General features: G+C 28.9%; 2 protein-coding genes across 5 annotated transcripts in view; one reads left to right on the top strand and one right to left on the bottom strand.

The window, feature by feature from the left end:
* The window catches only part of LOC142321442 (uncharacterized), a 35,283-nt gene extending 13,416 nt beyond the window's left edge, over positions 1-21,867 (bottom strand). Inside the window, exons 1-5 of one of the 3 annotated variants that reach the window (XM_075359522.1) lie at positions 21,544-21,867; positions 16,617-16,853; positions 13,637-13,759; positions 7,975-8,168; positions 1,787-2,145 (exon numbers count right to left, since the gene is read on the bottom strand). In XM_075359522.1, the coding sequence (XP_075215637.1) occupies positions 1,787-2,145; positions 7,975-8,168; positions 13,637-13,733 (650 nt within the window). In that variant the 5' untranslated portion in view covers positions 13,734-13,759; positions 16,617-16,853; positions 21,544-21,867. Of the gene's footprint in view, positions 1-1,786; positions 2,146-7,974; positions 8,169-13,636; positions 13,760-16,616; positions 16,854-20,521; positions 20,661-21,543 lie in introns of those variants that run through there. The other 2 variants (XM_075359521.1, XM_075359523.1) reach the window with 2 other exon arrangements.
* The window catches only part of Fcp1 (RNA polymerase II subunit A C-terminal domain phosphatase Fcp1), a 30,650-nt gene continuing 27,581 nt past the window's right edge, over positions 21,865-24,933 (top strand). For both annotated transcript variants that reach the window (XR_012755633.1, XM_075359520.1), the window contains exons 1-2: positions 21,865-22,090; positions 22,772-22,931. Coding sequence is in view for 1 of the 2 variants with exons in the window: in XM_075359520.1 (XP_075215635.1) it covers positions 21,870-22,090; positions 22,772-22,931 (381 nt within the window). In the remaining variant the exon portion in view is untranslated. The remainder of the gene's footprint in view (positions 22,091-22,771; positions 22,932-24,933) is intronic.

Raw genomic sequence — 24,933 nt, 5'->3', positions numbered from 1 at the left:
ACTGCACAGTAATACCAGGATTACTGGGCAACGTGAGGGGTGAAGCGGTTTCTCATTATCTTCTTATGTTCCTGAAGAAAAATTATGTTATTATTCATGCTTACAGACTTAACAATGCTGAAAAACAGTAAAAATTTAAAACATAAGCACTGAATCAGAACATATCAAGCCCTGCAAAATATGAATGAGTGATATTCAATAACTCTGCACCAATAACTTCATTCTCTTCACCATAGGGAATGAATACATAATAAAATGCATTGCTATTAGAAGAAATCTAGTAAGACTAGTACTACTTGTACCTCATGAATATGAATCATGGCCATTAGAATAACTAGGAACACATTGAAAAGCAGCAATTGTTTTCTGTAAGGAACATAGCATAAGAAAGGAGGCACCAAAAACAAACTGAATTTTTTTTAAACAATTTATTAAATTTTATTTAACTTATTATATTAGTCTCCTTCACATTAGAAACAATTTTCTTGTTTTTAAAATTGCTGGAAACATTTAGGAAGTCTTTATTGTTGAAATTATTCAAGACCTGTATTTTCTTCACTACTTTTTTGACATAATTAACACTCATTTGACATTAAATACAAGGAATACATTCCACGGCATAGGTTAGACGAATAGGAAGGATAAGAGAGAACTACCCCATTTCAGATCATATCTGCTGCACATTCTTACCTTTATCACAATTTTAAAGAAAAACTATGAGTCATTTTAAACTTACTTCTTATAATAATAAAAATTCAATCATTTTTTTTAAACTAATTAACAAATTCATAAAATGAATATCACTTGGAAAATGAATATCATTTATATTTAAAGCTTCTTGAAGAATTCTTACAACAGATTCTCTAAAATAAAACACAAATTTCAGCCATACTTAAAGGCATTTTGAGGGGAAGCTACTACTCCAATAATACAACACAGATTAATACATCAACACATATGAGCAGCATATCATGCAACTACAACATAATTCATGTACATTATTTTATAATTTGTTTGTCAGCTACATAAAGGATTATTGAAAGTAGACAAAATATGAAAAAATAAAGCGGTTTTTTGAAAGCATATGTAAAAACATCAGATTTCGTTGATTCAATCTCATTTTCATATGAAGCTACTTCTATATTAAAATAGACTTGTTAATAAATATATATGTTGATACAGGAATAATAATCTACACTAGATTATAGAGCTTAATATACAGCATTATGAAAAACTAAATGTTTATACATGAATCACCAGTAAGTCTTTAATGTCAAAAATATTATATGTTGGTCAACAGGTATCTACCAGCTACCCAGGAATATGTCATTTAAAAATAAATCTGTTTATAGCAAGATGGAGTGCTACCTTATTTTTCTCTACAGGTAGAATAAATTTTAAATAAAATATTTTCATTAGATCAGATAGGTTCCAGAGTAGCAACAGAGAGGTTTACCAGTTCTCCAAATTTCAGTCGCTGCAAAATTATTTCTCATGAGAAATGTGAAACATGATATTACTTAAAACACATTAAGACAAAATTTAATGAGGCTGCCCATATACCACCCTTCTTAGGTATAATTTCTGAAGATATTACATAAGATTAGTGTGCTGACAAATTATAATAGGGAAATCCTTTAAACCTTAAATCTAAAAAATGAGCTTCCAAAATTTAATTTATTACATAATTAATATCTTAACATATATACGTTATACTTTAACAAACGTTATAATGAAAAATGAATATGTAAAGTCATAACAATGAAAATTAAAACAATGATCATACCTTAACCAAAATTCTTTCAGATTTTCCAGACTGATTTCATAAGTTATTGTAGCATCTTGCACATCAGGATATACATACTTTAATTTACAAGTAGAACTACCATTAAAATTACCATGTAGTATTGTTACTAATCCTACACTCAATAGTTCTTTAACAGTAAAAATAGTTGGCGATATTGAAATATCAAACAAATTTTCTAAAATAGAATTAATTGATTTTATTAATTTCACTTGACCTCTACACATTAACACAGATAACCTAACAAAATGTTTATTTTTTTTATTAACTGTTCCACGTGAAATAAATAATCCATAATAATTTTGTGATTTCTTGGTACCCTGTTTAACTGATAACGAAATCTGAAAAAAAAATTATCATTTTCAATAATACATACAACAAATAAACAAAACAAAAAAGTTGTAATAATACTGTTAAATACATATTCCTAATTCATATTAAATTTATATATCTTAAATAGAAATAACACATCACAGCAATAAGACAAAGTACTTCCTGGCAGTAGTTATCTTGAACTACGCTAGGTGGAGACAAAGGATAGATCTCAAGTATATAAAAATTACACTGTATGAACATAGAAAAATTATAATATAGTATATGATAATATGGAGTAGGGTTCAATGATAATGTTAGGTAATGGCAAAGTACAGAGTGAACATAAATTATTCAGCACATTTTAGGAGTTAATAAAAATGAGTAAAACAATAAAGCGCACATTGATTTTTTTCAAACATTAGTTTAGGTGCTAAAGTTACTGATGATCTTGAATCGACATGCCAGTGCAATGTAACAAGAGAGGAGATCGTCAGCTGAGCAATGGCTACTGTTCAGGAGAAAGCAATAAATACAATATGGATTTGTCAAAGCGGATCTGTTATTACTATTTCCAGATGTTTTCGCCTAGTTACAGCCATGATCCTCCTAGTAAAGACTATTAATTGATGATATCAGCAGTTTAAGGATGCAGAAAATGTAGTACTCAAAAAAGGTGCTGGCAGACTTCCTGTCTCTGAGGAAGTTGTGGATCTCTGAAAAGGGAACTTTTCAGAAAATCCTGGGTAAACTGACTCATCATGCGAGTTTAGAAGTGAGAATAACACTACTGACAGTTGTGAAGGTTCTACACATTCAATTCAATTTATTCAGGTACTCAAAAGTAACACGTGTCTAAAACTTCATCCATACAAAATTCAAGAAATTGAAGATGTAGATAAACCTAGCCAATTTTGCCATGGACAATCTTGATAAAGTGAATGAAGGTAATATGTATTTTTAGAAAAAGTAATCTTCTCTAATGAAGGTAACATGTTTCTGGACATGTTAACCATCACAACTGTCAGATTTGGGATAGCTAGAACCCTCATGCCATTTGACAAACACAACATAATGCCCAAAAATTGTTTGGTGTGCAATGGTGACTGCTAATGAAGCAGTAGGCTATTCTTCTTTGTCAAGCCAACAGTTATTAGCGCTAGTTATGTAGACATGTTACCAGAGTATGCAGTATCACAAATTGAACATCGGCAACCCAACATTTACTTCCAACATGATGGCACACCACCACACTGGGATTAAATGTTAGGGACTACCTACATGAACAATTTCATCAACATTGGATTGGACATGATGGACCAATTCCCTGAAATACACCAATCGATTCCTTTCTTTCGGGGTTCGTCAAAGACTGGGTATATGCCACAAGGGTTGTCAACATCAATGAACTAAAAAGAAGAATATAAGGTGTAATTCATAATGTGTGGCATGAAATTGAATAACGTCTACACATTTTATATGCCACAAAAGCTGCACATGTGAAACTTGCTTGAAGTTCTTTTATAAATGTTGTAAATAAAACTGTTTGAAATGTTCTTTTCAATAATAAAACAAATATGTACTAAATAAGTACTTTATTATTTTTTTATTAACACTTAAAATGCACTGAATAAATTTATGATCACCCTGTAAATTAAAATCCTACAAAACCACCCTTAATTCTTTTTTTTGTTTTATTTTTTAAATTAAGGAAGATTTATATTGCAAAACACTAATTTCTGAACTATAAAATTTGAATATATAATTTTCTATATCCTATTCATTTTTTGTGCTATTTCATTTTCAAGCTGATGCCAAAACAGAAAAACACTATGATAGGGATTGAAGGATGGAAGAAGGAAACAAATGTTGAATCTCTCTATTGCCACCAATTGTCAGATTTCAGTTTTAATTTTTTACTTTCCCGCAGAAAAATCTATAAAAACTGTAAGGTAAAGTATTGTAATCAGTCCAATTTGGGCATACGCAGTTTTCATCGAATCTTGATGTTTTGACACCTAAGGAACCCAAAACACCAGATAGAAAATTTCCGGATATTAATGTCCATATGTACACGTGTGTGTTTGGTGTTGGCCTCTAAATCACCTTATATCTTCAGATTGAACAGATTTTGAAAAAATTTTATCAGGTTACTTCTATATATGGGGCATTGATGCAATTAAATTTTAAACTTAAAAGGTCAAGGAGGTAAGGCTGTAGGGCAAGGTCACTCTCAGTATCTTGAGGTTTCACCTAATTAAGGTCTTATTTTTCTTAGGCACTTTTGTTAATTAAAAAATATCTGCAAAAAACGTTTTGCAAAATCGCACCCCCACCACAAAAAATGTTCTAAATAAACTAATGGCCAAGTGGGTATACTGCATCAATAGTACTCCCTACCATCACAAGGAGCACTAATGTAACACTAAATACAGCTGCTGTAGCGGTCTGCTATGTTGTGACATCACAGGTGAGCAATAGAACTAAATAAATGAATACTATTTAAAGTGTAAAAAAATATTTAAAGTGGCTGCTAGTACTGTCACACCCACGCAAATGAAGTATGGTATGCACATGTGCTTTAGTTACAATCACTGAATTAAATAAACAAAAAATATTATATTTTTAAAAAAAATTATATCTTAAATTAAGTTGTGTGTAAGCTGTGCATCAGAAAAGATCTGTGTGAAGGAAAAGTCCTACAACTGTGTGGTCAACTTTCTTTTTTTTAGCAGTGTTTAAATAGATATTTAAATAATTATGTTTACACTTTTTCAAGTCATAAAAATTTTCTAAAAAAAATTATTAATAATAAAATTAAAACAAATACATATAAGAACTTGGAAAAATAATTATTCATTTACAATTTGAATTTAATTTTATGTATTAAAATCAATTTAAGATTCAAAACATTTTGATTACTGAATAATTGGTAAAAGAATCTGGAACAAGAGGTAACTCCTGGAAAGTCTATGAAAACTATACCAAATCAATTCATTCTTTAATTATTCAATTTCGTAATCTAGTTAAATTCATTAGTCAATCTTAAACATAAAAATTGTTATGTAAAGAGTAAAAATTTAACAATACAAATGATAAAAAGCATTTTTGCACATTTCTTTTTACATTTCAGGCATGAACAAATTACATTATAAATAATATGTGGACAGGGTTCAATTTTTTATCGATTTTAATTAATATTAGAGTTTACCACACTGAATACTACATTGATTATTTGGCCCATCAAATTCCTAGAATTTAAGGGAGCTTGAGAATCGATAAGTACCCAGACTGCTTTAACACTAATTTTACTAACTTACTCCCCCCCCCCCCGCAAATGTACAGAATTTTGTGATATAACTTTTTTTTATTTGCAGTATCCTCAGAAAGGTTATTTATTTACTTCACATTCATAATACAGGCTTTGGCCCAATTATGGCTACCTACTCAAGTCTTTTCTTTAAATAGAAATAAGTTTTGTAAATTACGAATAATCCCAAGTCTGCCTAGAATTTAAATTCATACTCTTCAGGATAAAAAAATAAATACTATCACTCCACCATGGAGGTCAGCAGTGTTAACATCACAAATACACAAACAAGATTAATAACTCATACAGATTCAACAAAACAGGTTTTTCTAATATACAACTGCTTTTTTTTTAATTTTGTGGTTGTTTGTGGATCATAGAAATCTTCCACATTAATAAGCAAGTTCAATTTGGAACCTAGAGTATTCTGTACAATGTGCAGCCCAAACATTGCTGTGCTTAAAACCAAGTTCATCAGGCATGATTAAATATCAACTTTCCCCCTATGGTTGTGTACATCTGTGCATTCCTCACTATTGGTGGCAACAGCGACTATGAAAGACAGTTTCTATGATTTATCACCCACTGTTTTAACGGCACTAAACATGATGAACAGCAGCTACCAAAAAGTGCCAGGTGTAACCAGGAAGATTGAATCAACCTCCATGACACCTGTCCATGAAAGAGAAAATAACATACATGGAAAGAAATTATCAACCAGAAAGGACTGCATCTGATCGGGATAGAATATCGGGAATAGAATAGTTTATTGTCTTTCAAACAATCAGACAATTTGCAACCAGAAGTCCTAATAAATCCACTGCTCACTGAAACCTCAAATACAAATTCCAAAAACAGTCATTCATAAAATTTTACATACAAGGATGTGCTTAAAAATGCATACAAAATTCGACTATTACAAGAAATAAAACTATATATAAAATAAAACCATAAGAAATAAAACTATGATACAGAAAAATATTTCTGGTTTGCTGTTAAAATTTTAAACACAATTAGTGAAAATAAATCATTTTTAAATGATGTAATCTTTGCGGATAAAGTTACTACTTAATGGATGCATTAGCAGACAGGATTTACAAACTATTTGTTTATAATTTAAAACCTGAAAAACATGTATTTTTTGAGAAAGTACATGACACACCTGAAGTTAATGTATGGTGTGGTTTTATGAAGGATTATGTAATTGGACTTTTTTCTTTGCTGAAGATACTAATGAAACTGTTTTTCTTGAATAAAAAGGCCAAATGACTTAGCTCTCATCATCAACCGGATGAACTCAAAAATGTGCATCAACTTTACTTTCGTCAAGAGATGCACACTCACACTTTAATATTCATTAAAGTGAGAATTAAGGAAGCAAATACACCATAACAGAAGGTAAATTGTTTACAGAAAGACATAAACATTATGTACATACATTATGTACATTTACAAAGTGATGAAGGGTGGGAAAATTGAAATTTATTGATCATGTAACAAAAACATTTGAAGTGGAAAATTTGGCAAACAAAGCAATAAAGTATTTTTGTTTCTATTTAATTCATACTTTAAACCCAGCATTCTTTTATTATCTTGTATTACCTTCTACGAAAAAAGAAATAAGTAATATTATAATTTACTCTCTCTTTAAATGTAATAGAAAAAAGACTGAGTTCAAACTTTCCAAATCTTCACAGAAAAATATTACACTAACTACATTACTTTTGACAAATGATAATTCTACATGTTATCATAAAAGAGAAAATGACATTCTTAGCATTTGACTCTCAGGTAAGTCATGCATGGACCGTTTTCTCTTCTAATATAATACTGTATCTCACCCACCATAATATTTTAACTTTCACCATTCAACTGAGAGCACCAGCATTTCTTACACATTTAATTACTGTTGTATCTTTTACTAACAGTAAGAATTATAAATCAAATCCATTTGAATCTCTCTGTTTTATAAAAATTGATAGCCCCTGCAACATGTTCATCAGGTTATGTTTGGTTTGCATACCTTGGTAATAATAACTTCTACAACTTATAAATCAAGTAATAGTGAAATATCACAATTATTAGGAAAGTAGATAATTGCAGACAGATTTTAGAGTTAAGAACTCTAGGTTTAAGAGTTACAAACATCTCTAATAAAAAAAAAAAAACATAGGATAAATGACAAATTTTCTACCCACACCTCAAACTTACTTGAAATAAAATATTTTTTCATCATTTTTTAAAATATAATAATGGATTTGACAGTTTTATAAAACTTAACAACTAATAATAACTTTAAAAAAATTTGAAGTAAATAATTTTCAAAGCAATTTTAACTGGCAACGTTAACACAATAAAATGAAGAAATTTCACCCAACCGTATTTTTCTCAATGCAACCCAAACATAACATTCGTAATCCAGGCCACTTCATGAAATAACAAAGTTGAAAAAAGTTCACTAAACAATATCATATCTGCTAAAAATATGTACTGAAAAAAGGAAAATGGTTAATTTTAAAACAATTAAATCTACAGATAAATAAATTACCTCTATTGCATCATGATCTTCGTCCACAAAAGCAAGAAAAGGTTTAATGTTAAATGACAACATATTGCAATCTAATCCTGCATTTTGAAGAGCATTGTTTAAAGACTCCTCTAACTTTACCAAAACATTTGTACTACTGCTAAGATTACATATTGGCGTACTTGAAAATACAATCCAGGCATGGTCAGTCAAATCTGAAAAAATGAAATAAAGTCAATGATACCTTTTTTACAACAAATTTCCAATTCCTATACTAAAGATTTCTGTTCTAAATACTAATGCATACAATTCATAACATATACTAGAGTGCAGATACCACCATCCTCTTCGTTTGAGAAATACTTTTGAACAATTCAAAAAACATAATAATTTACCCTTACAGGTTCAACTTTTTGTTTTCAATCTTGCATAATTTGACTTGATTAAAAACTGACAAAAGCTTATTGGAAAAATTTGTATATATCTAATACTTAGCAAAAGAAATAATTTTGCTGCTTTTTATTTTTCTAAAAAAAACAACTTAAAAAATCAATAAGTAAACATAATTAATTCTTTTAAATAGGCAAATGGCATAAACCTAACTAATTTCAGTTTTAAAGTAAGCTTTTTTCAGTCTCAACCAACAAAGATCATTAACATGAATACTTATTGTCTGCACGGAAATTATATGCAATCGAGTTTGAAATTTTATAAAAAAAAAAACAAACTATCCATCTGATTTCAAAATAAATCTTATCAAAATTTAGTCAATTATTTTCTTGGTTTGACGCTGAATTTTATTTTAAAAAAAATGAAAACTATGTATTTGTTGTGAAAACAGAAAAAACACAATTCTTGAGTTTTATATTTTATACCTTGACTTGATCACTTGCCATTAAAGAACAACTGCACTAATCCTGTTTAAATTTAATGAACTTTATTTTTAATTTCAAATTTTAACTTTTATTTTACAAAGGTTTTAATTGGATTTTTTTTAGAAATTCTAATGTATGAAGAAATAATTTTTTTTTAATGAGCTGTTAAAGGAGAGAAAAATCACTGAGTAGGCCTATAGTAGGCCAGTTCTCTCTCTCAATAACTTGCCTGTGGGTACATGGTTCCAAACCATTTGTACTATAAGTTTTATATACTATCTAGTAGAAGATATTGCCAAGGGCTTCTCATTTCATTTTACTTCCCTTTTTTTTTTAGTTATTCATATCTATATTCTGCTTTTTCTGGATGGTGATTAATTATAAGCCTAAAGTGAAATGTTTCTAAAAAAATATCTTCAAATCTATTATCAACTAATAATGAGAATATATGTTTTATGATAGCCATAAATTTCATACACTGATCCTGAAACTAAAGATCCAAATATGACATAGGTAGTCTAAATTATTATGGGATAAATGTTATTCTGAAGCTAGAAAAGTAAATTGAACTTTTTACTGATGTTCCAAATTTTGAATCTTTAATAAAAGCTTTAATTATTAATCAGAGTAGAAAAATTGTTTGTAACACAACAAAAGAAATTATAAGATTCATGCCAGTACCTACTGCTATGCAAAAGTATAGTATACAAAACTTATAACAGAAACAGTTTGGCAACTAAGTTTCCACAATCTAGCAGCTAAGGAAGAGAATTGATAGACTGCAGACCTACTCTTTATGATTTTTCCCTTCTTTATCGGATCAATTAATAAAATTATTTTCTTATAAATACAATGTCCAAAAAAATGTTCAAGCCAACAATAACTTTTATAAAATTTGATGTTATTTATAAGATTTGACCAAGAATGGTGCAGTTGTTCTTTAACACATTCGCTGCGGCGGATAAAATATGGAACTTAACCATCTTGCTGTACAGACAACTATAATGCCGTCTAGTAATTACCTACTATGCGTTACGACACATATTGGCCCATCCTGAGGTTTTGTACTGTGCGTGTAGTTTTTATATGGATTTACTCTATATGCTAAACTGTTTAACCTTAGATTTTCATTCAGTATAAATTTGTGCCATACTGCATATCACATTGTGATAATTTTATCTCCTCTTTCTGACAATTTTATTTCCTTTTCATATATTTTTATCACAAGTTGTTCAATAAATTATTAAATAAAACATTCATAATATTACTTAATTTTATAAATACTGGTTTTTATTTAGAAATTAAATTAATACCTAATCCATTACTCACTGTTTTGAATTGTCATCGTATTATTCCTAAATTAAATATATGTTAGAATATTTTTCTTTAAAAAAAACATCCATTTAAATGTATTATTAATTATAAGACATAATATAAACAAAAAATAATAATATAAACACTGGACGAAACAAAAAATTTATTTCCCGATAATTGGGTCTGAATCATACATAATTTCAACATACTATTATTTTGTGATGTCATTGTGAAAAAAGTTTTTTCAAAAGGGCAGAAAAGTTTTGCTAATTGTAATTCCACACTCTAAAAAATGAAATCGACAAAAAAAGAAGGAAAAAATCTAACGGTTGCTATACAATACTTAGAGAAACAATGTATAGTAGGGAGGCTGACAAAAAAGTTAAGAGGGTGAATACGTTCTGTGAAGAATGTGATGGACGTCCAGCTTTATGTTTGAAATGTTTTAATAATATTTATGAAAAGATGTGAATTTTTTTATATAATATTTTTGAATTTAAATTTTTGATTATTTTATTTTGTTTAATTTTACATAATTTAACGCAGTAGTGTTAATTCCTAGAATAGCGTTTCTAAGTACATTTTGTAACTGTAAGTAAGAGTATTTTTTATTTGTACCGTTTCATTTATTACAATAGTTTTAACATCTGTTATAAATTTATTTTAATAGGTTTTTAACATCTGTTATAAATTATTTTAACCGACTCATTCATATAGTATTTTAATTTAATTTTATTGTTAATAACTTTCATTATGTTCTGTAATCTTTTTTTTATTTTAGTACATTTGACTATTTTAAATTCGTAATTATCAAATGCTATTTTATCATTTATATAGTCTAGAATTCTTAATTTTATTTTTCATTTTTATTAAATTAATTCTATATCATTATAAATAACAATAAATGAAATGATGCTGGCATGGAACAATCCAGCAAAATTATCACTAATTATTATGAATAAACGTCAAATAAGAAAATGTATAAAAGAACTGTTTCAACTAGAGTTAGTTCACATGTTTTCTGAGAGATATCTTAGACTATAAAATCATTTCAAAAAATATTTTTAGTTATAAAGAGAAATAAAATATTCATTACATATGGTACATGTGCTGAAATGCACAGTTGTCAAGTACAATACAGCAACAATGAGGCCGTACAGTATAAGAGTAAAGTTAAATAACTTAACATTCTGAATTGTACTAGAATTACACAAACAAGCACAAAGCAACTCACTATTATAGCACATATATACGCCATACCACACAAAAAGTGTTAATGGCATGAGATCAAACTCTAGCTACATGATGGAAAACTCAAAAATTATATCTTTTTCTTTTCTCACATTAAATACATGGGCTAAAGAATATAAAATAAATAAATATAAATTTCACATCACCAAACCCAGAATCAAATTACATAAATTTTGATACGGTTTTTTTTTTAAATCAAGTGGATGGCCTTGTTTTTTGTAAAGTTTCAAAGTAAAGTGAATATAATCACTGCACAACACTAAATCAAATTAAGGAAACTCATGCATCACTACATGCCAGCTAACAATTGACCAATAATTTACGCAATCTATAAACTCAACAAACAGACTGTGCAAATGGTTATTTCCTAGGTATTAAAAAAATTTTAATACTAACATTATTGAACACATTTTATTAATACCAAAATTTAAATGAACATATTGTAATATCATAGTAATTATAAGTATACACAGTAATATTAAATACAACATAAAATAAGCTATAAACAATATAACAATATTAGAAAACAAAATTACTTCTTTTTTTTTTAGTGCACAATGAAGTATCATCAGTACCCAGACATGATATTTAAATAGTAAATAAATAAATATTAAAAATTCACAATTAAAAACTAAACCCCAGTAATGTAAAAACTCAGCAAATGGAAAACACCCTTGGCGTGCTAAAAGCAAAATAAAAAACCACAATGAAATATTATATAAATAATCTAAATTAAAACAATAAAATTACCAACTGCCATACAGCAAATGGTACAATTAGCTGAAACATACTACAGAAAACTAGAACATTTGAACATCAACGAAATGCCCTATGAAATCATAAAACATTTGACATCATATCACTGTTTTCCAAGACATTTTGGAAGTTAGCCCCCAGTTTAAACTTCCGACGCAATGCCACACAATAGATAATCCACCAGGATATAGTGTACAGTTAGTTGGCAGGCACAACGAGTACAAATGAGCGAATCGGTCTGAATGATGAGGTATCCATTAGTAAGCCTAGAGTACCCTATTCATGAACGGCAAATGATAACCTCCTCTCGATGGTTATTCTTGCATGAGGAGCTCCACAGTGATACAGAATTCTTAACAGACCGAATTTATTGTTTAAAAAAATTTACAGCTAGCTAGCTTAGCTGATAGTTTTACTAAACTGATTAACTTGAGATAACTTTGCTACAATTAGGGTTTAGAAGTGGTAATAAACTGCCAAAGAATTAAATTTTACATAAATAATGTACAAAACAGAACATAAATTAAAAAACTAATTAATAATATGACAGCCTTTTACTACAGCCTACAATCATTTCTTTGGATCTAACTTAATACCTTTGCTGTGATTAGTTCATCCTTTTTATGAAAGGGAGATTTTCTAGCCTATACAACATGGTTCAGAACTATAGAGTGTAAACTCCTACAAAAACTTCAACAAAATTTAGACATATTAATAAATTCAGAGTACTGATTTGCATTAACTACAGTGAAAACATTCTCCATAAATTCATGAATATAAGATGCAATATCAAATCATTACAATAATGTATCATTAATAAAAAAACTCTCATAAAAGATCAATAAATTTGATCTACCTGGGATCTAAATATTTGATTGCTTAAATGTACTAAGTTAAAAGAGAGACAAATGGGGTACATTTTACACAATACAAAGAACCCATTAAAGCATTTCACCACTGAACCCAAGTTCTCAAACTACCTCATTCAAAGATGTGCACGCACACACATACAAACACTGAGGAAAACATTTTCCACATAAATAATAAAGGATGAAATCAGAAAATTTGAAATAAACAAACATCTTAACAAATTTTAAATAAAACCAGATAATTTAAATTACAAAACATACTCAATCAATGCAAAAGTGAACTACAAATATTGTTCATAAACTAAGACAAACACCTGTTTGTACAAACTGCATAAAGCTCAGTGGTCCCACTAGATATCTCTGAACAGCCTGATTTAGAGTGAAAGTTGGCTCAGTTTCAGATAAATTAAAAAAAGTATAGCAAATTCAATTTTTTTTTTGTTTGCACATTATTAGAAAATACATCACTTTTCAGTTCTCACTTTAAGTATTATATAGATTATTTTTTGTGTTTTATAAAGTATTAACTACACCACACCAAACAACATAATGAATAAAATTATATGTATATATAAACAGTGTTTTAGTATTAACAGTTTATCCAATTAAGTTACAAACCTGTAATGCTATCAGCAACACAAAAGTCCTCTCCAACCAACTGTCGATAAATCCAATCATCATTATTGTAGGAGCTTGAAAGAGCTGACAATGCCATTGATATAGTTATTAAGCTTCCAGTGCCTAAAAAACACAGTATATTTAATCTATACCATTATTTAATACCATATATTGTTTTGTCAAAATTAGTGTATCTGTAATTTATTGAACTGCGCGACAAATATTCATAATAATTTAAAATTCTTAAAAGAAATAAATAGCTCACTTTCAAATTGTATGAAAATTGCTATATCAGAGCTAATTTTGCAATTTCTTCAATTTTGTAATTTTTTACTAAAACGTCCTCTGAAAGAATAATTTACAGGTAATTTGAGAGTAATTTAAAATACATAAAAGTAAATAGCCATTAAATTAAATGTTGTAATAAGTCTTGACGTTGTAATACTACCATAAAAAAATTATAATTTATAAGTTTTCGTGCGTTCATAAATTTCATAATAATAAAGTTTTTTTTAATTCACATGTATTATGTACTGTGTAAACTTTTCATGTGTTAATATCTTTGTGCATAAAAGATTACAAAATCATTAAGATTTAAGATGATTTTGAAATATTGATTCTGTTGTTATTTAGAATGACTGTATACTCTTTATACTTGGTGAATGTCCATCCAGTCTATCGTGCAGTCAGTGCAGTTAATTTTCTCTAAATTGTGCTTAAAATGTAACGTAATGAAAACGAAAAGAAAGATTATCTGTAAGATTATCATATCTTCTCCAATTTATGAATTTGAAAAACAACCTTCTTCCTAAAAATATTCGGGTAATTACTTAGAATGCAATAATAATGATGAATTTTTTTACATTTTGAATACAAGAAAGGAATGAAAATCAATTATGACATAAACATCAGTATTCAAATAACTACACAGACTCTAATCTAATGAAATGACTCACAGCATCAGTGTCAGTGCAATCCCTTTAACCCAAATTATAACCATTGTAAGTTACACTGCATCTTCAACAAGAATTTCATAATTCAGTAATATAAAAGTGTATTAGACTTTATTTTCAGATTAAATAATTCTATTGTACACTATTATTGACTCAGCATACAAATTGGCCAATTTATTATTTAAGGTTAATTACATTTATTATTTAACGTTAGTGAGCAAAGCGAGTGTCAGATTTTTTTTTTGGTTATATCGTATGAAGTTCTGGAACTCATTTAATTCCATTTTTGAAATTTAATTGCATAAATGTATCAATACAATCAATTTAATGGGGGTAAGTAATTTTTTGATTTTTCATTTTAAAATCTTTATAAGTAAAAAACTACAATAAAGCGACCCTTTTTTTATATATTTACCATCAGCGCAATGAAAACAACATATGCCAAGATTATTATTGACTTTTGAATGCGTGTCATATACCGAAATAATTACAAATATTGGCAATTTAGCATGAATATTGGATAACATATATTAACCAAGTACTTTCTGTTACTTCTTTGCTAATAGAAGATTATGGCTATACACCCATACTAAAGCCAAATGTTACTGACAGAACAAAAAAACAGTAAACAATTACCATAACATGTCATAAGTTAGGGCATTTAAGATGTTTCCAAATTACTACAAAACAGATTCCACTAATAACAACACCGCCTACAAAGGATTTGATGAAAAGTACCAAACAACTCTTCTCTAAGCACAGTTCTGACTTGCTAGTGACTTAAGAATGTCTTTTTGTATGACTTGTTTTCTCAATATAAATATAATCACTATATATAGTTTTAAAAAATAATACATTCTTAAAAAGTAAGTAGAACTATCGGCACGTAAGTTGGCACAAAAAACTACTAGCATTCAACAAACATTTGGCATGGTACTAGGTCGACTGAAAATATTGCCAATTTAATACAGATGATATTTAGACCAAAAATATGTACAACGCTATTAAATTAAAACCAGTTTAGTATCCCAATTATTATTTTAAAGTACCTTAAATAATTACTCACTTTTTCTACTCATTTTATTGCTGTAGCTTGCAAATTGTCATCAGTAGGTCTAAAGAGCTCGTCCAATTTTGAATTCACACTTATCACAAAATTGTCAAAGTGCATATAATATAAATGTTCATCTTTAATGTACTTTTTTTCAATGCTGACAAAATGCTAGCAGACATTGCTCCACTCAGCTTCAGACACTTTATGAAATTAATCTTCAGCTAACTTAAGAACATCTGACATGTTAAAACTTGTATTTCTTTTAGCTGCTTGCCTTTTCACTTGATTTCGAACCATTTCAATGGCATCTAAGTTAGGGTGATAAGGTGGCAGCTGTAGAACTGTGTGACCATAATTTTCAAAAATGTCATCTATTAGAAATTTCTTTCGATTTTCTTTGTGTAATTTTATATCATATAATTCAATCTTCATCATAGCAGAAGGGCAGTTAATTCGTTGTTTGGCTAACCATTTTATCATATCGCTGTTTAAAGAGTTATAGTTTGGGTACTTTTATAGCAGAAAATTGTGATACGATGTGTTACCTAGTACAATGACCAACCGAGGTGCAAGATGGTAATACACCTCCCCCATAGCCATTTTGTGTACTTTTCGGAATCCATTGATTTGTGATAATCTCCTTTCTTATTTGACTCATACATAAGTAAAGGATTGCTAATGAATCCTTTATTACAGCCAGCATGAACAATTATTAATAGTGAGCCCTTGGATACTGGTGTTTTCAGTCACTCATGAACGTTTGTTGTCTATCCATGAATTTGGCGCCGCATGACTGCTGTGAATGTAGGTTTCATCTGTGTATACAATCGGTTTTTCTTCTTCGTGCAACAGGGAAATTTGTCATAGATATTTCATTTTTTGCATTTTAATGTCATGCCATTTTATCAGTATTTTCCAGTTGTCTTCTGTTTTTTTTCTATCTAAATTCCATTTTACATAACATTATACTTACAGGCCTCCTCTATGAATCATGAGACCCCCTTGCCGATAATAAGGGGGCTTGAGTGCTCAGTGATACAGAGTAGCTGGAACAAAGGTGCAACCATATCGGAGAGGTATCTCTTGAGAGCCAGACTAAGGAATGATTCCTGAAAGAGAGCAGCAGCTCTTTCAGTAGTTGTTAAGGGCGAAGATCAGAATGACTTAAATGGCCATATCAACATCACTCAGTCCTCTGAGTACTGCACAGCTGAAAGCAATGGAAAACAAAAACTACAGCTGCTTTTTTCCAAGAAAATGTAGCTCCCTGCATTTTCATATAACAAGGATGGAGGCGCCTTCCTTGGTAAAATATTCCAGAGGTAAAATAGTCCCCCGTTCGGATCTCTGGGTGGGGACTACTAAGGAAGGGGTCACCAAAAAAATAAAAAACAACATTTTATGAGTCAGAGCATGGAATGTTAGAAGTCTTAAACAGGTGGATAGGTTTAAAAATTTAAAGAGGGAAATGGAGAGGATAAATGTAAATATAGTAGGAATTAGCAAGGTTCATTGGGAAGAGGGCAACGACTTTTGGTTAGGTGATTTTAGAATAATTAACTCAGCTTCAAATAATGGGCAAGCAGGAGTAGGTTTCGTAATGAACAAGATAGTGTACAGTATATCAAAATGCAAAGCAATAGAATCATTGTAATAAGGATAAAATCAAAACCTAAACCGACGATTGTTAACATCTAAATGCCTACAAGCGCCCATGATGATGAGATAGTGTGTATATGAAGAAATTGATGAAGCAATTAAACACACAAAAGGGGATGAAAATTTAATAATAGTTGGAGATTAGAATGCATGCATTGGAAAAAGCAAGGAAGGAAATATAGTGGGTGAATACAGGGCTGGGCAAAAGGAATGAAAGAGAGGACTGACTTATAGAGTTTTGCACGAAGTATAATTTAATAATTGCTAACACCCAGATTAAAAATGATAATAGAATATACACATGGAAAAAGCCACGCGATACTGCAAGGTACCAGATAGATTATATCATGTTTAAGCAAAGAATTAGAAATCAACTCGTCGGCTGCAAAGCTTACCCTGGAACAGACATTGATAGCAACCATAATTTAGTGATAATGAAATGTAGATCGGGGTTTAAAAACCTGAAGAAAAGGTGTTAGATGAACCAGTGGAATTTAGAGAAGGTAAAGAAGATTTTTGAGGACATCGCAAGAAGTCCAAGTAAAAAAGATAAGGTAGAAAATGTAGAAGAATGGGAGAATGTTAAAAAGGAAATTATTAAAACAGCAAAAGTGAACTTAGGCAGAACAAAGAGAACTGGTAGAAAACCTTGGATTTCAGATGACATATTGCAGCTGATGGATGAACGTAGAAAATATAAGAATGCTAGTGCTGAAGAAAGTAAAGGGAACTATCAACAATTAAGAAATACTATAAACAGGAAGTGCAAACTAGTGAAAGAATAGAGGATTAAAGAAGAGGGTTCAGAAGAGGAAAGAGAAATGAACATTGATAAAATAGACTGAGTATACAGGAAAGTTAAGGAAAATTTTGGGGTACATAAATTAAAATCTAATAATGTGTTAAACAAAGATGGTACACAGATTTATAATACGAAAGGCAAAGTCGATAGGTGGGTGGAATATATTGAAGAATGATATGGAGGAGATGAATTAAAAATGGTGTTATAGAGTAAGAAGAGGAAGTCAAAGAGGATGAAGGGGGAGAAACAATACTGAGATCTGAATTTAAGAAAGCATTAAAAGATTTGAATGGCAGAAAGACCCTGGAATAAATGGAGTACCTGTAGAATTACTGCGCAGTGCAGGTGAGGAAGCAATTGATAGATTAAACAGACTGGTATGTAATATTTACGAAAAAGGGGAAGTTCCGTCAGACTTCAAAAAGAGTGTTATAGTCAAGATACCAAAGAAAGGAGGAGCAGATAAATGTGAATATAGAACAATTAGCTCAACTAGTCATGCATAAAAAATACCATAGTACGCAAGAACTACTGCATGAAAATAAACAAAAACAAATGAAAGTAATGAAATATAGTAGAAATAATGATGGTGGACCACTGAATGTAAAAAGATTATGGAGGTAGAAGAATTTTGTTATTTGGGAAATAGAATTACTAAAGATGGATGAAGCAGGAGCGATATAAACACGAATAGCACAGGTGAAACAAGCCTTTAGTCAGAAATATAATTTGTTTACATCAAAAATTAATTTAAACATCAGGAAAACATTTTTGAAACTATATGTTTGGAGCATAGCTTTATATGGAAGTGAAACTTGGACAATCAGAGTACCTGAGAAGAAAAGATTAGAAGCTTTTTGAAATGTGGTGCTATAGGTGAATGTTAAAAATCAGATGAGTGGATAAAGTGACAAATGAAGAGGTGTTGCAGCAAATTGATGAAGAAAGAAGCATTTGGAAAAATATAGATAAATGAAGAGACAGACTTATAGGCCACATATTAAGGCATCCTGGAATAGTTCCTTTAATATTGAAGGGACAAGTAGAAGGAAAAAATTGTGCAGGCAGACAACATTTGGAATATGTAAAACATATTGTTAGGGATGTATACCAAAATGGAACAAATTGAATTATGGAACAATTAAATTAGGATGTAAGGTATATACCAAAATGAAACGACTAGCACTAGATAGGGAATCTTGGAGAGCTGCATCAAACCAGTCAAATGATTGAAGACCAAAAAAAAAAACACCCTAAGATCTTTTACTCCCTTTGAAATAAATTTCACTATGGCGGGCTATCTGCATAAATCTCTCCACAGTAGGAACGCATCTTTCAGTTACATAAAATTTATTAAACGCCTCAAAGCATCCATATCAAACAAATCTAAATTGCACACAGTACTGGAGTGATTTACACGTTTTCTCGGTAAAATGAACATGGATAGCTTTTCAGTTTCATTTGATTTCCCTTCTGCCATAATTCTTTACACCGTTCATTTTGATACTTTTGCCACTTGAACAATGTACATTTTTCCTCACTATTTTGGTTTCACCATTATTTTGTAAACAGAAATTGTAAACATTGAATACAATTTCCCTCGCCTGACTATGAACTACTTACTGTACCTTATCCTTTTAACTTGGACATTTTAAAAGAAAATAACTGTATTGAAATATTAAAAATTTACATAACTGAATTTATAACAAAGCCTTAAATGAAAACAACAAAACAAATGGTAAAAATAAATCACTAACAGCTATTCACTTCATTAAAATACACACCATAATAAATGTTTCGACAACCACTTGTAGAATGTAATTACAAGCAATGTGGGACATATGATTCCTCATAGTGCAATGATTAAATTAAAAATAAATAAATGGAATTCTTAGAATTATGAGTTGTGTTTACAAAAATTCATAAATAGCATATTAGTCATATATGATTCATGAAAGATTCTACTATTATTAGTTTCTATATAACAGGAAGTAGGCCTAGATCACAACACCAATATATAATTTAGAAAAAAAGTACAACAAATACATACGCTACAACCATACCATAAAAGACGCATACAAAATGACTATGTTTTTAGTTTGCTTGTAATACGAGGCCAATGCATGCAAAATGCTAGTACACAGGCTTTCAGTCCCTGCATCAACATATGTGCCAATCTAAGCTAATAAGTATGCCTACATATAAAATTTCACTCTGTAACCATTAATTTTGTAAACAATAAAATTTTCTTAATGAATATTTTACATTTATTTGTCTCTTATAATACAATAAATGATTATGTACAGTTTTATGTGACACAAGTCCCTTCCAAAAAGCAAAGCCATTCTCTATAATAACAAGCATCCCATTCCGGACTTGCTGTAGAAAGTTAGGAATGAAGTGATTTTTTTCATTACCTTACTCAATAAGTTAAACATGTTGTTTGCAAATCTAGTATTCTGCTCTGAAAATAACACTCCATTCACCTCAAGGACTGACTGTATATCCATCACTCTCAGAGAAAGCAACCTGACGCCTCTTACACTGTAGATGCTTTACACAAGTTATAGCCATAATAAAGAACTGAGCAGATAATATAAAATAGATTATGTATGTATACTGTATGTAAAAAAAAATGAATGTATTGTTTGGTATTTTTCATACAACAAAAGGGAAACATTTATGTTAACTTATACTAAAATTTTGTTAATTTTATGGCTTATTTATTTCAACAAGTATACTATTAAAATGCACATAAAATAATGTATAACAAACATTAAGAAAATATTTACATGGCTATTTCCTATATATTCATAGATTAATTCCTACATACAAATATTAATAAACAAATACATTTTTAAACCTATGAATAATAATTTGAGAATTAAATTTAACAGAAATAAGGGAAAAAAATTATAAATGAAGAGATAATGATATGGGCATTACGAGTTAGATTTCATATATTTGAACAAAAAAACAGTGACAATGTTATGGATGAATATCATAAAAATTTCATAGAACAGAAATCTAAAAATAACAGCCATATGAGCAGTTATTTTTTCACTTCACAAGCAGTTTAAAACATTCTATCACTATTTTTATGAAAGAAATGATAATCATTTATCACTATTATGTATGCACTATTTATGAAAATAACTATTTTAACTACTAATCATCAGCTCTAACATTAATATACAACTCTTGACACTCAAGTCACGATAAATAAAACCAAAATATAATTGCTACTAATAGATTCAATTCAACCCATCCAAATCCATGAACAAGTAAATTGATACACGTAGATGCAGCCACATATATTCAATATCAATATTTAGATAAATTGGACTGAATTCTCTACTACAATTTTAATATACTTGTAAGTTAAATACAATGTTTACATCACAATTATAGTTAAGTATACATCATGATCCCAACTTACTGGTATTAATCCTAATGTGTAATAGTATGGCGTAATGTAGTTTTAACGAATTTGTGATCGAAGAAAATTTACATCATTTAATTCCAAACACGATTTCACAAGATTGTTGAAAGAATCGTTTGACTGGTTCCAACATGTCATAACCTAACAAATTTCAAAACCGCCATTTCGTTGTACCTGTACCAGCTTCCAGCGTCATGAAAATCAATTTACGTTAAAGATTAATTTTGTAAAACTAACTACGATTGGTGAATACTAAGTTACTCATTTTATAAGCCAATAGCATCCCTCGTAACAACACAATTTGGAGGGAATTTCCGGTCAATATGGGCGCAAAAGAAGTGGTGATTTGTCTTCCCACAGGTAAATCTGCGAAAATTATTAAATGGAAGGTTGAAGAAGGTACTATTGTATACGAGGGAAGAGTTATATTGTTATATGATGTAAACACGAACGGTGGTGAAGGAGAACATAAGAAATTAAAGGCTACGGAGGTCGGCACTGTTCGCAAACTGTTGGCTAAAGAGGGGGAACTGGTACTGCCAGGGTGAGTACACAGTGCTCTTGAAAGAGGCGCGGTAATTTAAATTTACAAATTTTATCTTTTAGGTTATAAATATGTTAAAATTAGTATTTTTGTATAGAGTGTATATTTAACAAAAATTAGCTATATAAGTTTAATTTTAATTGCAAAATTGCTTTAAGTTTATTAAATTAAAAATAATAACTTTGATAAATTTTGAGTGGTTTGATATAATAAATATCAATTATATATATATATATATATATATATATATATATAAATAACCTAATTCCTTATTTTTCAATTTACCAAAAAATTAGTTAACTTTTCAGAGAAAACTACTCACTAACATAACATAGTACAATATTACACTGAATATATTATCTATAAACTGATGAAATATTATATTTCATATTTATAGAACATTTATGAATGTTATTTGCATGACATTCATTACTCTGCCTATGTAAGAGTGAAGTTGAAAAAATGTTGGTTATTAAAAACTTATTTGTTATGTTACACAGATTTTATTGAACCTTTTCCTTGTGTACTGGTTCAGAAGAGAATAGTACTACTTAAATCCTATTACTTTACATTCTTATTTACACTAATACTGTGAATGATTCTATTCTGCATTCAATATATTTATAAAATTTATTTGTTTTGTCCCTGTATTTCTTTAAATAAATTTGTTTTGGGTTTCAGAGGGCCCCTTCTGGAATTGGAACGAGGATGTTCACATCCTACTGTAATGAATGATTTGTGTGCTGAATGTGGTGCAGATTTAAGAAAAGAAGAACAGTCATTACAACAAGCTTCAGTTCCAATGGTACATAGTGTTCCTGATCTTAAAGTCAGTGAAGAGGTAAAAAACTATAGCTTCATTTTGTTTTTGCATTTTATTTCAATAGATAATTAGATATGCACAGCTAGTCTTATTACAATATACTCCAATTCAAAAAACTTGAAGGTCGAAGTTTTATATGCAATTTTTGAACCTGGAAAACTAAAATTTTGGATTATTAGTTAAATTGACTTGTAGATGTAAAAAATTTTTTTTTTTAAATGTAAATAAAAAATATGCTTGGTCTCCACAAATATTGTCACCAAATATACGAATACCAAGTATATTTATAATAATATATGTATATATATATTGTAATAAATGTACCTACTTTAGTTCATTGGTATGTTTTCATAAATAATTGTTTTGAGGGTAGATTTAAATTTTTTTATTTGAACTCGTCAAAATGTAACATTTATCTATCATATTACAAATATTACTCTTTAACATAATAAAAATTAATTATTCATAAAAATAGTTATTTTTGAATATTCTTTGCTATACGTTGAAACCAAACTGAATTTATTTGAAGATCTAGGCTTTTAAATGAAAATCCACTAATAAATTATATATTTCTTTCATGAAGAATTAAAACCTTAATGAATAATTAAAAATAATAAGGAGCATTGGTTCTACATTGGGTTTTTATTAAAGTGCAAGTCCTCATATGTATACATGGTATTATTTTTTTCATTTGATGAGACCTATGTTGTAATATTACAACATAGTAGTTACATTATTACACAGTAGTTCATAGGTTGTTGTAGTATGAGAAGATTTATGTATTATTTTAGTTTTATCAATTTTTTTTCAATGTGGAATCTTAATCCAATAAAATTTATGAAGCCCATTGGATAAATTTATGGGCCCCATTCTAACATAAATTATTCCAAAGCTCCTGATAAAGGCGTTGATTTTATTCATTTTTTCAGAGGAGGTCAAATGTATAAATATATATGTATATAAATGTCCTCTGTCAACACAGAAAGAAAAGAATAATGGAATAATATCAACATTCAATTTTCCGAATGAATGTCATAATGAAATGTGTGTTAATTTGGTTTTGTTGTATGTTTCAAAGAATTATGAAATGATTCATAATATTACTTTTATTATATTACTTTTTATATTTACAGATTCAAATTGTGTAAAATTTTTATATTACCATTTATTTCAATTTAAAGGCTTTTTTTTAATGAATCTAACTATAGTTGTTAACCTTGGTATTATGTTACTATATTTGTTAATCTGGCAAGTCTTTTCAAAGCCTCTTTTAGTATACTGATTAAGTTTAAAGAAAGTAAATTTTTTATACCATTTTCATAACCATCATACTTAGAAAACATCATAAAATAAAATATTTTCTTATTAGCCTGGGTTTTTTATTCATGTATGATTTACAGTACTTAATTTTTTTTCTATTTCTTTTTTTCATATTCATCTAAGAAGTCACATGAGCTTAAATCATACATGTTTACTACCAAGAAATTTGAAATTTCCTGACCATTTATCAAATAATAGTAGTGTTATACATTACATTTCAGTTGGTAGACTAAATATAGTAATATATTGCAGATTAAAGTAATATATAATTAGTTGTAAATAAATTCCATTAAAAAATAAATAAATAAATGTAGTGTATATGTTGAAATCTAATTTCAAATATGTTTTTATATTGGATTTTTATTCAGGCTGGTTTTGAGATATCAGTTATCAAAGTTGCGAAAATTACACAAGAAATGAAATAATAGAAAACACGTTATTGAAATATTTTATTGTATTCATCACATTCAGTTTGTATTTAATAATATACTTGAAATAATCACTGTTGTAAAATAACTCAAACACGATTAAAACAATTAAACATTTATTGAATAATTTAACATCAGTGAATATAATTAAGATAGTTTGCAACATTATTATAAAATTAAATGACATACTACTATAGATCAGCAGTATCATTTATTTAAAATCGTATTATAAATATTTAAAGTTGTACTTACTTGTTAAATATTAATTCAGC

The sequence above is a fragment of the Lycorma delicatula genome, chromosome 3 (genome assembly GCF_047948215.1).
Source record: "Lycorma delicatula isolate Av1 chromosome 3, ASM4794821v1, whole genome shotgun sequence".
NCBI lineage: Eukaryota > Metazoa > Arthropoda > Insecta > Hemiptera > Fulgoridae > Lycorma > Lycorma delicatula.
This window is presented reverse-complemented; position numbering and strand designations above follow the sequence as displayed.